Source organism: Lepidothrix coronata, unplaced genomic scaffold, assembly GCF_001604755.1.
Source record: "Lepidothrix coronata isolate B3197 unplaced genomic scaffold, Lepidothrix_coronata-1.0 Scaffold139, whole genome shotgun sequence".
NCBI lineage: Eukaryota > Metazoa > Chordata > Aves > Passeriformes > Pipridae > Lepidothrix > Lepidothrix coronata.
This window is the reverse complement of record NW_016690319.1, coordinates 295,619-310,670: the sequence shown is the minus strand read 5'-3', so window position 1 is coordinate 310,670 and position 15,052 is coordinate 295,619. Positions and strand designations below refer to the sequence as shown.

The 15,052-nt window shown below is 37.1% G+C and overlaps 1 protein-coding gene across 8 annotated transcripts in view; it reads left to right on the top strand.

Moving 5' to 3' along the window:
* SATB1 (SATB homeobox 1) overlaps window positions 1-15,052 on the top strand; it is a 92,351-nt gene that overhangs the window by 31,632 nt on the left and 45,667 nt on the right. For all 8 annotated transcript variants that reach the window (XM_017827433.1, XM_017827434.1, XM_017827429.1 and 5 more), the window contains one exon: window positions 13,774-13,885. In XM_017827433.1, the coding sequence (XP_017682922.1) occupies window positions 13,774-13,885 (112 nt within the window). The remainder of the gene's footprint in view (window positions 1-13,773; window positions 13,886-15,052) is intronic.

Below are 15,052 nucleotides of genomic sequence, written 5' to 3'. Positions count from 1 at the left end.
CTGAAATGTGAAGGTATTTGGTGGTTTTTGTTTGCGGTTTTTTTGCCTGTTTTGCTTGTCCTTTGAAACTGCTTGTTTCTAGTCTGACTCTTAGGACAACCATGAGTCAGTGCATTACAGATGAGAAATTCTAGGTCTGATATATAGTAGAATCTCAAATCTCAATGGCTTTTTTCCCCCAATATTTTGTACGAGACATGCAATATTTCCATTAAATATATCCAGAGGCTGTGATACTCAGGGACATAGTAATTTAGACACATTGCATTACTATTTTAAAATTTTTTTGAAGGTATTTGTGTGTTCCCCCCTTTCCCCACTGTATAATGTCATTTACATAATTTTGCTCTTGGTGTTGAGGGAATAGTGTTTTTTTAGTCAGAGGGATATACACTTGCATTCCATGAAACGTATGCGTATACAGAACAAGTGCTGGTACGATACCCAAGTCTGAATAGTTTTTCACTTATGATAAGTATAACTGTCCTGACTGCATTTTTAACAAGCTTCCATGCTGTAGTGAATGATTCTCTGCATCTGACATGGGCATGTTATAGATCTTATACTTTCCTTTTTGTTCAGATATCCTGCCCTGAATTTGCATGCTATTTTACGCAGACATCAGGCAGACTTTATATGATCTGGCAGAGACAACAGGCAGAAAGCTTTCTTGGAACATCAGTGTTTCTCAGTTCACCTGATCTGAAGGCACCTGGCCATCATAGCAAATAAGCAGCTCAATAGAAATCCTCTTACATTTCCTTGCTGCTATTCTGACCAACCCCCTTCCTAACCAAAAAAGTTATGTTTTCTAAAATTGAAATTTCTATACCTATACATAATCAAGGAACGAACTATTAAGAGTTGCCAAAATAAATACATTTTATGAGCAATTTTTAATTCATCCTTTACAAAACCAAAAGGTGTGTTTTACCCCCTCCCCTTTCAATTTTACCTACCTAGACTTGAGATCGAGTCCTTGGATTTCTTTGTTGCTTGTAAGTCTTTTCTCTCTTCCTCCCCTCCCCCAATAATTAATAACCTGAGTAAGGAATGCAGCTCCTTTTTCTGCTTTAGAAGTTGCTGTACTTTAGATTTTAAAGATGTCATTAATTATTTCAGGGAAGTAAATCCTTGAGGGCCTGGGTTCAGGTTTTGGCAGGCAGGCCTTTTCAACCCACCTCCCACTTGCTCAAGAGCATTCACTGCGATGTCTCTTCAAGCTGACATGGTATCTGGATTTTTAAAACATTTGTGATTAACTATTAAAATTTGTGACTATGATTTTTAGTCATCCAGATAGAATGGGCAGTGCAAAGCGTGTTGTTGATGGGATGAGCAAGATGTAATGCACGTGTTGGTAGAGCTGTGTGAGGACATTCACAGGGTACTCAACCTTTCAACTGCTTGATCATTTGATCACTAATCTATGTTCTTTAGATGCACTTAAATGCTCTGTGTTAGAGCTATGTCAGTCTGTCTACAACTGTTTTATCTGGGCAGTGCCCTATTAAAGGAGAAAATATATAGCTATTTTTTTTTGTCTCTTCGTTAGAATTAAGTACAATAAGGATTTAAAGTCCCTTTCCAAAACAGTTATGAGGCTTGAAATTATTGTGTGGAGGAGGGGAGAAATGTGCCTTGTTCCTCAAATAAATGCAGTTTCTGCCTTCAGAGGAGTGTGTAAAGTGTCAGTGTGTCCCTTAGTATCTGTGCTGTAATGAGGTCTTGCGTTTCTGCTTTTGAAAAGTGGAGGAGTCCAATAGAGGAATGGTGTTAGTGTTGATAGTTTGTTGGGGTTTTTTTAGCACTGCTAAAGTCAGCTGTGTGGAGTTATAAGCACCTGTCCTCTGCCAGGCTCTCTTGTGAACAAAGTACAAAATTAATGTATTTTTGGGACTGTGTGTCCCACGTTGTGGGCTAACCATTTGTGATTGTATCTCAGCAATTTTGAGAACTGTGTCATGTGAACGATTATCTGCATCATATGGACTTCAGGTTTTAGGAAAGTGACAGAATGAAAAGGAACACAGTACTCTTGCTTCTGATATGTTTTCCTTCAAAAACATGCATGTATTGTAGAACTGAGCCTTACTTAGCTTCTGTGTTCATTCAGTGGTCCTGAGAATGGTGTATAGAATAACTTGCATTTTAAATATTTATAGCGATGTTCTTTTTATAGATATATGTATACATATAACCATGCTTTTTTTTTTTTTTTCATCTGGGTACATGTAGAGGGTTGAGAGGCAGTCAAATAAGGCACTACTACAAAATTTTGTATTCATTCGTTCATGTTTCTTGCATACTTCTTAATGCAGTCGTGGCCAAGTGCAAACCCTGATTGATTTATTTTTTCCATAACTTTGAGAGTTAACAAGCCACTCCTCCAGTGTTCTTTAAAGCAATATTGCAAATAAGTCTTTTTTTTTCCCTTATTGGCAAATTTTTGGCTGTAGAGTACTGCACAAGTATAAACAACATGAGAGATCCTTTAACATAACATGAGAGAGCCTTTAGTCGCTTTGCTCCCTAGCTTTGGAACTCATTGCCAATTGAAGTAAGGAAAGCTTGGCTGTTGGGACTTTTAAATCTAGACTTAAAAGTTATTTGTTCTGTTTAGCATTTTTAAAATTATTCTATTAGGAATTGTATGTGCTTCAGTTTTAATTTTAACTCATAATGATTGTAAAGCACCCTGGGATGCTTGCATGAAGGGCGCTACAGAAACCCAAGATTGCATTGTACTGTGTTGTAATGTATTGTATTATTACATGGTGCTGGAGTTGGACCACGGACAATTCATATAGAAAGCATTTGAATACTTAGCTAAAGATAAGGAGTGTGTATGGGGGGGGTACTGTCTTTTCTTGCTTCTTTTCCCCCTTTTCTGTCAGTTATTTTATTAAACTAAATTAACATGGCAGTTATTCCCTAAGAAATGCCAGCATAATTTACTGCTGCAAAGGGGCTCAAAATGTAAACCAGATGATAAACTAAAAATAAAAAAGTCCACATTAAGATTTAATTGCACTTCCCTTTCTATATTACGTTCTTATGTAAAATACATTACAAAACAGTACATTCTTTATCACTTCCTTCACTTTTAACTGAATTTCATTAACAATAAAGAAATATATTGTCTCTATTTTCAGTAATGTCACTTGACAGTTAATCCCTTAACTTGATGTACATGTCTTTAAGACTTTTTTTTTTTTTTTTTTAATAAAGAACATGATAGCACTGACTGGAGCCAAGTATTGCACAATCATGTGATTTGCAAGTTTCCCAGCTCACAGCTTTGCCAGTGCAGGTCAATTCACACCTGCCACACTTATGCCATTCTGGTCCTCATGTTGCTTTTTCCTCAGTGATTGTCAGAGGTAGAGAGAGTTGTGCATGCAGCTCCTTCCTTCCCCCCTCCCTCCACACTCCAAATGTGTGGTAAACCTTGTGCATTGGAAGTGTCTCCTCAGGAATTAAATGGAGTTTAATTTCTGTCCATTAGAAAGCTGCTATCCACATCGCCAATTAAGCCTTCTATTTAAAGGGTGAGGAGATACGTATGTCTACATCTTAATCACTGCTGTGACTGGTTTGCAGAGACCTGCCCTGACTGGTTCAGTTATTACTAGCAATGGTGGGAGGCACAGAGATCAGCATGGTTATAAAACCTACCCAAAAGCTGAGCAAATTCTGTAGGTGCTGTAGCGTCACTGTCAGCAGATTTGAAGCTGAGGTACATCTGTGTTAGGGGATGCAGGAGTGTAGGCATATAAAGATGCGTCGGGAGAAAATTACTTGAATTGGTAGTAATTTTTTACCTGATGGGAACAAAAGCAAAAACAGGACCCACTTGTTGAGAGGCAATGCTCAGAGACAAGCAACTCTCACCTTGTCAGACCGGACTCATTGCATGCCTTCACTCTAATCATAACTTAAAAGAGATGAGTTTCTCAAACAGACTGAGCAAAACTCTCAAAGCTTGCTCCCCTACCATCACCACTTTTTTCTTTTTTAATTAATAGTTAGGTTCTTTTTATTTCCAAGAAACATGGTAGGAGAACCCTAAGGTGAGGGTGAGCTTTGTCTCTCTTTCCTTGGACACTTCTTTAAGAAGAGCACAAATAGTATCAGATTCCCCTGGTGCCTTGCAGCTGTGATCAGAGGACAGGTTTTTCAGGACAACAGCAACCTTAGACCTGCCTCACTCCAAGCCATGGAATAAACTGCTCAAAAGGGAAATGTTCTGTTCCCCAGAGGTGGGAACAGATGAAATGTTCTCCTTATATGCACCTGTCTCACTTTTATTTTGTTTTTTAGGTTCTAAGATTTCCTACACTGAAAACTGCAGTTCTTCCATAAGCTTGCACCAAAAGAGGGGGGAAACTGTGCTAAAACACAACCTGTGCCTCGCTGTGCCACTGTTCCAAAGGATTTGATACTTTATAGTAAAGTGTCAGGGAGAAGGTTGGGTTTTGTGATGGTGAAAAACTGAGACCCATGCAAAGGGACTTTCCTGTCAATGGCCTTTCTAGAGATGGACAGGAGATTTCAGCTCTATAATTTTACTTAGGGTGTTTGTATTTGAAACAGTATATTTAGACTCTTAGAATTTTAAGGGTTGTGTGTGTATCTGTATATTTATGAATATATCTTACAATAAAATTCCACCAAAATATACATGTCAGATAGTACATCCCCAAGTTCTTAAAGGTGTGTTCCTTCACTTTTTGTAAGGAGGAGCTTTGTGTGCTAAATCTAATATAGCTACATTTTTTAAAATGTATATATTTTAATGTAATGAGTACCTAAGAAAAAAATTTAGTAAATAGAACCTCGGAGTGCTTGTGCATATTCCTCATGGAAAGCTAGCTGGAACATTTCTCTTTTGAGATACCGTCATTGAATCCTGGATCTTTTTATGAACTCTTCAGAGTGTTTATACTTTTCACAAACTCTTGATAGTGAAACGTAGCAACAGAGGTGAAACTAGTATCTTGGCTAACATGTGCTTAAAATGTCACCTTTATATGATTGTACTTGGTAGAAGTTAAGAATCCACAGCAAATTTCATACTATAAATTATTTTTTTTCCCGACAAATTTTTACATTTTTCTCAGGACAGAAAGTAGTTTGTTCATGTGCTTTTAGCAGCACCTCCCTCAGAGAATTTGGGTCTATGTGACAAAGAATAATCAGATGTACAGGTGGCTCATAAAGAGGTACATGGCCTGAAACAATAAAACTGACACTTAACCATTTAAACAAAGGATAGGTAAAGGATGTTACATTTGGCACTAGGGGGTTATTTAAGCAAGCAATCAGAGGGATGAGAGAAGCACTCGCTAGGAGCAGAAAACAATGAAGTTCAACCTAAAAGCTACTCCTACGTTAAAAAAAAAAAAAAAAAAAAAAAAAAAAAAANACCAAAAAAACAAACAACTAGGAGAAAGGTACATAAATGGTTCATATCTAGTGAAAGAGATTAGCATGAATGTGGTGAAAGACCCAGCACGAGAAGTCTTCAGATAAATATCACATGATTTCTCTAGCTCAGCCAGTGGTAACTTGGCTGAACTTGGAAATTGCTAGATGAAGTTCTAGGGTCTCTTTTTATGTAGATTCCAAAATGGATGTTCAAAATGGCCTCTTTTGACTTTAAAAATCTGTAAAAACTTGTGTAGATACAGGAAAAGGGATCAAACAAAAGGCCACACACCAAAAGAAATTCAACAAGACAACTGTTAGTGCTACTGAGTCTGATGACTTCTTGTCTGGACATTGTGCCTTAGGGCTCAACTTCATGCCAGACATCTGATGCTTTGCCTAGCAGAACAGTGGAATCCGAGAAGAGAGTTGCTGAAAATCACGTCCTATTTCCCAGCAAGGAAATCTTCCTTAATGTGGTGGATATTAAGCAATTCTACAAAAACTGAATTGAAAACAACCATGTGGCTGGTTGAAGATAGGGCAATTATCAACATCTCTATGAAGAGAATGTATATACTCCATTTTTGTGGAAAGTTTAACATATACAAAACTAACTTTAATGCATTGATAGGTCTAAAATGTTCTGTATCACACAAAACATTTGTATTAGGATAGTATTTGAAAGCATGTGCATTAGGATAAGCATTCCGGATAGGAAACAAATCAGAAGCACTCTGACCTGGCTGGAACAGAATGTTCAGAAAGAAAAGCAATCCACCTGAGAGGAAGACTGAAGGTGTTTTAGATTTTCACCAGATCAGTTTGTTAGTTTTCCAAGGCCTCCCCTACCTCTTTATTTCTGTACAAGAAATGCTGGTTTGCCCTATCCACATCCATCTTGGATAATTCTGATTGATATCCTGGGCTCTAGCTTCCTCTAGTCTTGCTTGTTGCATCCTAAGGAGAAGAGATGAGTGTAGTTGCACAGGCCTCACATAGTGCGTTGCCTAGAGTAGGAACAGCAGCCTTCTGGAGAGAGGTTGAGGACCCTGTCACCATATGATGGAACTGGTAAGGAAGGATGGAACTTCCCCTGGAGTAGCTTAGCTCTGGTCCTTTGCACTTGAAGTCCAGCCAGGGTTGGAGCAGGACTTCTAGGTTTGGCTTCATCCAGCAGAAATTCTGCCTGTACACCCTGAGATCTACTGCGATGGGCACCGATGTGGGAGCAATTGGTAGAGCCTTGAAAACACCTATTCCCAGTTCAAGATGAAAGAGCAGTGTTACTTCGTAACAGCTCTTCCAAATGGATTCCTGGCTGAAATGGATAGTGCTTTTCTTACTCTCAAGAAGTAAGAGAGAGCTCTCAAATTTCGGAGCTCTGCTGGCAAAGGCACTTGCATAATCAAAATCTTAGGGTGTAATAACTCACCCCTCAATTTAATTTTAGTTCCATGAAGTAAACCAAGAATTGACTTATTAAATACTGATGATTTTGCATTTTATACTTTGTCCAGGTTGATTTTAGGAAGGGTTTAGCCAGGACTTTTACTACTAAGTACCTGCCATTTACAAATTGTGTACAATAAAAATCAGGATTCTTAAAAAGATTGATGTTGGACATCTGACAATGACGACAAAAATGTGTTATGTCTCCTTATCTTTTATAGGTTGAGGTTGTGACTTTTTTTTCTTCCTTTTTTTTTTTTTTAAAGTCTAAGGCACTGTGCCATAAAGCTTGTAAAGCAGTTATGAAGTTCTTCAAATCTGAATTAACATTTCCCACCTACCTATCTTTCTCTCTTTTAAGCTTTTAACCTTTGTAGTTATAAGACTAGTATCTTGGGAAGCAGCTTTTTATTTGAGCTTTATTTATATCCATCAGTGGGAGATGCTCAGAAAACATTGGGAGAATGCTGCTCTGTCATGCAGCAACTGGGAATTTACATTACAGAATGGTAAAAATAGTGCAAGGATCAGTTCCTTCAGATGCTGAATCCTCATTTCGGATTTTCAAAATCTTCCCATGTGTGGGTATATTTCTATGCATATCTAAATATATGCGTATATATGTATATGTTATTTGGGTTCTTTTAGTTTTATATCTTCCCTCATTATATTCAATGTAGCTTTATGTTTACATTAATACATACATTGGTAATAGTTAAAGACAACATAAGGCAGAAAAGGAGGAGGAGATAATTTAGGTTTTACAAGGATAAGAGAAAGGAGGAAAGACGTGTTCATGTATTGAAGGAAAAGCTTGTGCCATCATTGTAAATCTGCCTTTTATTCAGCTTTAACTTATATGACCAGCATTTGCCATGCAGATCCTTACTTTTCCTGACCCTGGCAACAGTATGGAGGTCAGATAGCCATCCAAGTGCAATGCCAAAGGCACAAACAAAAGTTTTTTTCTTCTTTGTCCATCTGTGGGTTTTTCCCTGATCCTACATGTTTATAGGGCATATGACAACAAATTCCGTTGCGTTATTTGCTATAGTTCAAGCTAATGGACCAAGGAATTTAACATAATTCTTCATATGCAGTTAAACTGTCCATTTCATGATTTCTTGTCCAAAAAACAGCTAGTGGCTGGATATATTTGGTCTGCTTTTATTTGGAGTGGCAGATGATATATCCCTGCCATGCCAGAACACTAGGAACAAGGTTTTGTCCTGGTTGGGTTTTTGCAGTACGTGGGCTGGCGTAGGCTCAGGCAGGCTAAAATCTTTTGATTTGGGGATAATCTTGTGTTATCTGGTTGGGGCTTGAATGTTCCCTTCTCATTTGAAAAATGTTAACGTAGAGCCTCCTGAGAAATAAGCACTCCTAAGAGTTCAGCTTGTATTAAAACTGATGCTTGCTATTTCCACGCAAACAAAAGCCACTGATAGTGGCTAGGATAGGGGAAACAAAGTTCCTCTGTCCTTTATGAAAAGATCCTCCCCACCCCCAGCCCCAAATCTTTAAGTTCTGGTCTGCAACTTTATCACTATTCAAACTAGGTCTAGGGACAAAGGCTTGTAGCTTTTCTCTTTTTCTTTTTTTTTTAAAAAGGCATGTTAGGTTTGCAGCATTGGGACATGCTTCCCTGCTGGTGTCTAAAGATGTAAAGCGGAGGATTTATGGAAGACAAAATAGAATAGAGCCTTAAAAGTTTGGCTTTAAAAAACGGAGCCAGTAGTTTGACAGATTGTTCAGTAAATGTTCATTTTATTGAGAATTATAAAAAAGGTGCTTAACGCCTCTGTACCATTAATATAATACATTTAAAGAATACTGTCAAGATTAGTGTTTCAGCTCTGAAAATTGACTGTAGGGTTTATGGGCAGCACTGTTCATACTCTGCTTGTAAGATGAGGTATCTTCTACTTACCACTTGACAAAACCATTATGTTGTTACAAGGCTTTATACTGAAAAACTTGATAAATAGTAAAACGTAAATAAAATGTCATTAGAAAAGTGGGAGAGTAGTTGCTGCCTGTCTTATAGCCAGATTTAGCAGATGCGGGTTTGAATGTAAAACAGTTGTGAAAATAGCCGGTGTCAAACTAGTGCAAAATTAAACTTGTGGGGTGTTCTGTTTTCAGTGTCTGTCATTGTTGAAGTACTCCATTTCAAAAGCATGCATTCCTTTCTACAGAAAAAAAATCAGATTCCTTAGTTGAAATTAATTAGCATTCAGAAACCAGATAGCATGTTTTTGGGTATTCATGAGATCTCTGTTTGAAAAAATGTTTTTAACTTGTAGAAATGTGTTGCAACACACAGATGGGAAGAAAAAGAAAAAAAAATCTCTTTAGCAAGCACTGTGTGTAAAAGGAATATTACATTTTGCACGCTCCTGATTACCCTGTGTAAACAGTTTTTGACATCTGTCTTTATAGTTTTCGAGGAGAGGAAGACTTTGTTAAAAGAACCATTTTTATACAGCAGTCACCATTTCAGTCTTGCTTTACCTGTATTATGAAAGCAGATGGTCTGCATGTCTTTTGAATATTTATAACTATCAAAAACAATCTCTTGCTATTCACCCTTAGGCTTATGAGATGTCAGGACTGTTCTGGTTGAAAAAAAAATCATCTTGGGTGTTTACAGAAAGGGGATTACATTAAGCTGAAATGACTATACATTTTCCAGTTTAATATTTGTCCATCAGCTGTTTAATCGTATTTAGATAATTGTGTAAATAAGTTGTTGCAGCCCTTGCCCCTTCCACTGAGCAGGCTTGAAGCTTTAAACACCGATGAATGAGTTGCGAAAAAGCTCAGTTTTTTTTTTTTTTCTAGTTAAACAACCTGGAAGGCCTAAATAAGTTTTGGTTACAATGCTCCTTTTGAGGGAAATGTTTAATTTGCAAAGGAATCCCCGATATCTAATTCAGCCGAGTTGTGTTAGGAAGCTGCTGTGTCTGTTACTCTCTGCTAAGTCTGTTAGCATGTATTTGCTCTGTGTAAATACTGCAGCCCAAGTACCCCTTCATGAGGCATGAAAACAATCTTATTCAGCCCATATAAAAATAATTTTAAGGTTATTTAGGGGAAGTTTTGGGACTGTGGGGGTTAAAAGCTTTTTTGACTGGAAGCTGAGCAATCACTGATAACAGATTTTGCTGTGGTTGGTTGATTTGGCAGAAAAGCATGAACAGTTTTGGTTTAGATGATTGAATTAACCTGATTAACATTGTTTTTGTTGCCTTGCAAAAAGGACAACAGTATACTTTTAGCGATGATCGAACAGCACTTCACCTGGGTGAAGAGCAGTGTTAGAGGCAATGACTCAGAAATGCCTCCCTTGAAGCACCTGCAGCAGTGGCTGCAGCAATTAGCCAGCATGAAAGGCTCAGGTCCTCCCTGTGTCTGACAGGATGCACCTTGCATTAGATCCTGGCACAATTCAAAAGGTGCTACTGTTTTATTGGGTTTTGTTTGATGGGTATATGAAAATATTTCTGGTTGAGATTTATGATATTTCCCCAGGGAGTTCCCCAACTTCTTTGAGAAAAGATGGTGTCTGGTTTTCAAATCTCTGGTATTTAATCTTCCAGAGAAAATGGGATTTTGTTCAATCTACGCTGGGTGAACCTCAGCTGAACTTCAGAACAAATTCTACCCCTACCTCCACACAGTTGTTGGATGCCTAATTATAATTAACTTATTTGGCTAAAAAAAGAGCACTTGGGCTGCAGCAGATGGTATCATTCCAGAATAGTGGGATTTCTGTGAAGGTGGCACCATTTCAGATGAGATCTCCCGATTCTCAGAACAGGACTGCAAGTGATGTGGTTGGGGGGAGGGAGGATGGGAGAGGGGAAAGAGGGAAATTTGAGATCTTGAAGTCTTTCAATGATAAATTTCTAGGAGATAAGTTAAGACTGTGGATCTGTGACCAGTTTTTGCAGTCTATCAATTTTCTTTGCAACGTGTGAAAAAGAAATCTGATTATGAGTGATAAATGTGATGCATTTGAATATTTGTGTGATATATTTATATTCGTCATCCTTGTACGTGGAAGGCATCTGCCTCTGTGCCTCACAGATAAGGAGGATATATGCAGTAGTACCTGAATATGATGTGCTTCAAATGCAATAATTTTGATTTTGATTATTGATAAGTCAGGACATGGGGAATTCCTCAAGCGTAATGACCCAGGTAATATGAAAAACATCAATATGCCTTCAGTTTAGACTGTGGATCTCTGAAGACCACTAACTCATAGGCTTAATCTTAACTTTTAGGCCATAAGCATACCAGACATGCATATATGTAGATTGACATTAAAATGTACTGTATTTCTACAGTCATAGGAAATTCTATAGCGAAGTGCATCTCTCTGCACTGATGTGACTGCAAGTTTGATGACAATAAGTAAAGCAGAGAAACAATGAAATTCAGTGTTGTCAAGTTATTTTCTGAGTTAACAAGGTAGTAATATTTTATCTGGCTTGTAAAATTTTGCCTTCAGTGAATTAGTAAATAAATCATTGATTCCTCCTGATGAGGATTCTTAGCGTAGGTAATATCACTTGAATGTTTGCATGAAGTGTTCTTGAAGAAAATGCAGGATAATTTTCATTTTTAAATGTGTTTATAATGTCTGCCTTTTTTTTTTTTAATCTACTTTGAAGAGCAGGGGCAATATCCCAATGTTAGCCATCAAAGCTTGAAATTCACATTGTGTCAAAGAAGTTAAAATTCCTAGCAGTATTACTTAAACAGACCAGTCCTCTATTTGGTTGTAAAGTAACTGCATTAAATTTAATCCTGAAGAAGCAGGGAGTTTCACAAACTGCCATGTCATTTGTATATCATCTTTATAAAATGACGTGGAAGAGAGGACTAGGAAATCTAAGACAAACACCTTCATCAATAATAGGTAATTTACTAAAATTATTACTAATATACATGTTTTCATGTTTACTAAAGTTAGATGGGCAGGAGAAGACATCTGAAAGGGGCGAAGTAAAATGAGAGAAAAACCACCTTGGAGTTTAAATGGCATGCACAAAACCTTGGAGTTTAAATGGCATCCACAAAATATGCATGAGCTGATATGGGATAGTGGCCCATGAGAGGTGCAGTTCCCTATTTTGCACATACCGATCTGCAGGTTTTGCATGTAGAGTACCTGTGTGGTCCTATAATTTACCAGATCCACAGAACTTTTTAAATTATGCCTTATGTATCTTGTGCCCATGTTTAAGATGGTTTAATCTGTAAAAGAGCTTAAAAGATAATTTTGTACATATTAGACATTAATGATACTGCTATTTTACTGGAAATTGAAATTGGGTTCAGCTGGGCTTGGTTCAGGTCTTTCAGGCTAGAGTTGCAGTATTCTATTAAGATTTCACTCTCCTTTTATACCACTGACAAAAGGCTTCTAGCTAATTTCAGAAATGCCAGATTACTATCAAGAAATGGCAAGAATTTTGGTGATTCAGAGAAACATTAAAATAGCTAGCTGCTGAGTAGAGGGTATGCACATTTGGCATAAATAATACTGCCTCACTCTAGCAGTTCTGAGCCTCCACAAGTAGCTTGTTACTGAGTAATACCTTAGAAAATGGTTATAATGAACTTCACTAAGATCAATAATCAAGGTACATTTAGTCAGAAGCTGAACTAGCTTTATAAAAGAAGACTTATAGTAATATTTATTGCATTTTTACTCCAAACTCTTTCTTCCAGTGTTTATTGCAGTTTATGTAACAAAGGGTTGATGCTGTGCATCGATTTTGTGACAGTACAAATATATCTTAATGTTACATGCTCAATAGCGAAGAAACATAATAATCAGGGCTTTGTCTTCTTGACTGTCATTTTCTTGATACACTGGACAGTTCTTGTAGTTAAACGAAAAGTAACTACTTTCCACATAGAAATTTAAAGGGTGACAAAGTTCAGTCTATTGAAATTATATTTGCTAATTTTGTTGTTCAGACATCATATATTGAGTATAGTTTTCAAGTTGGAGCATTATCTCATTTTGCAAAGCTTAGTCTTAATTGATTTTGTAAAAGAATGTACTGGAACTGGAAGTTTTATGCATTGTAAATTCCACTATTTTAAAATTGGTCAGAACTGAGCAGAAGGTAAATTTCTCACTGTAGCTATCTGATATCTTGAGAACCTTTGAGAAAAAAAACATCTCTGTCATCCTTTGGTCTATTTTATAGCTAATATTCAGTTACAGAATTAGACATGACAATAAGCTTTTCATAAGCCTGTTTTTGCAAATCACTTAAAATACCCTGTTTAGGAAAAGCAAGGCTGGGTTCGTTTTGGGTTGTTAGATACATATTTTATTCTGCTATAAACCCCTTTTTTTACCCTACTCATAAGTCATTCAGGTAAACTTTGATGCTACAGTTTTCTGGGGTTTGCTCTGTGATGAGTGGCACAGAGAGACTGGACATGGGTAACTTGGGTCACTGCTTGCATTTGTGAAGGCAGTGTAGAATATGTATGCCTGTAAACTTGTGTGGGTATGTGAAGGGTCACTCAAATTTGGAAGAAGGAATAGGATGAACAAAATTCACTTTCAAGATTAGCATCTTCCGTCCAGAGCGCATTTCATTGCCTGATGTTTCTTGGTCAATAACTTTGTTCTTCCCTTAGTACATCTGCTTTTTTTTTGCACCCATTTACAGTATACCTTGGTTTGTTTTTGTGCTCAATTAATGAGTTTTTCAAAAGGCTTTGGAAGATAGGATTAAAAATGCAATATGGTTCTCAAACTCTAAAAAAATAATGGTTCAACAATTCAAATAATTTGTGCTTTGACTTGTACTGCTCTGTATTATAGATATTTTTTTTCTTCTCCCCTTTTCACAGAGTATGATTTCTTCCATTGTGAACAGCACTTACTATGCAAATGTCTCAGCAGCAAAATGTCAGGAATTTGGAAGGTGGTATAAACATTTCAAGAAGGCAAAAGATATGATGGGTAAGCAAAAAAAAAAAATTGCCTTGATGGTGGTTACATACCATTATGTGTCACATTGAGGTCTGTCACAGTCATATAAGAAGCCAGTTCCCTTCACAATAAGTTTAAGATGCTTTTGATGAGTAGATGTAGAAAGTACATATATAGTGAAAGAATTCATTTAAATAAATATTTGCTATCGAAACAGCCAAGCTGACTTGGGTTGCCAGAGATGTAAAGCTGTCATTCTGTAAATTTAGAGATCTTCTACCACCCAGAATAATTGTTTAGAAAACCTGTTCCTGGAACTGTGACAAACTGATTTTTTAATGTATGTATTTTTTTCTTGCTCTGGCTAATGTATATTTAAAGAAACAGGTTTCTATAACTCTCACTACATCCCAGCAAGAATGATATAATTTTATAAATTCATATATTTCTCTAACTTTGGACCCTAATTTCCATTCATTTTAACAAATATTTGTTGTGACAATTGTTTGCTTGTTGTAGTAAGTACAAGTAAATTATTGGATAAAAAAAAATCTATCAGTGGGACATATTAATTCTGTGATACCTTTTCTCTTTCTTAAACCTGTTCACATAATTTTAAACACTTTATATCAGAAAACTTTTGAATAGATTTCAACAGAATAGAGAAGGGGGCCCTCAATTTGGATTGACTTTTGAGCTTGACTTAGCTTTCAGTATTTGAAGCAAAATCATTAATCTACCAAAACGGGTTCCTTGCCTTTTTATAGCTTAAGGCTATAATGAAGACAATGCATCACTTTTGTGATAATTGGTTGAATTACTATTCTGAGTGAATGGCCCACTTGGGTTGGTCTCTACTTTCCACAAGTGAAAAAAGGCAGCTTCTTTCCTTAATCTACTTTGTGCCTTCTGTGCAACACTAAAAGCCTTCTTCTGAGACCACCAAATTTGGTGGTAAGACTTCATTTGGTTTCAGGTGGTCCATGTGTGCGGCACCAGAGTGCCTGCATGGGAGAGTGATCTTTCCACAGCAGCTTCTCCCACTTCCTTTGCAGCAGCACTCTTGCATGGCACAATCCCTGTAAAATGTTCCTTATGTGGCCTGCTGAGACAGGTTCACCATCCATTCATCTGGGGACAGTAAAGTCAGGGAATAGGAAACAAATGTGGTTTTGTGTATTCCTGTGGAACCTAATG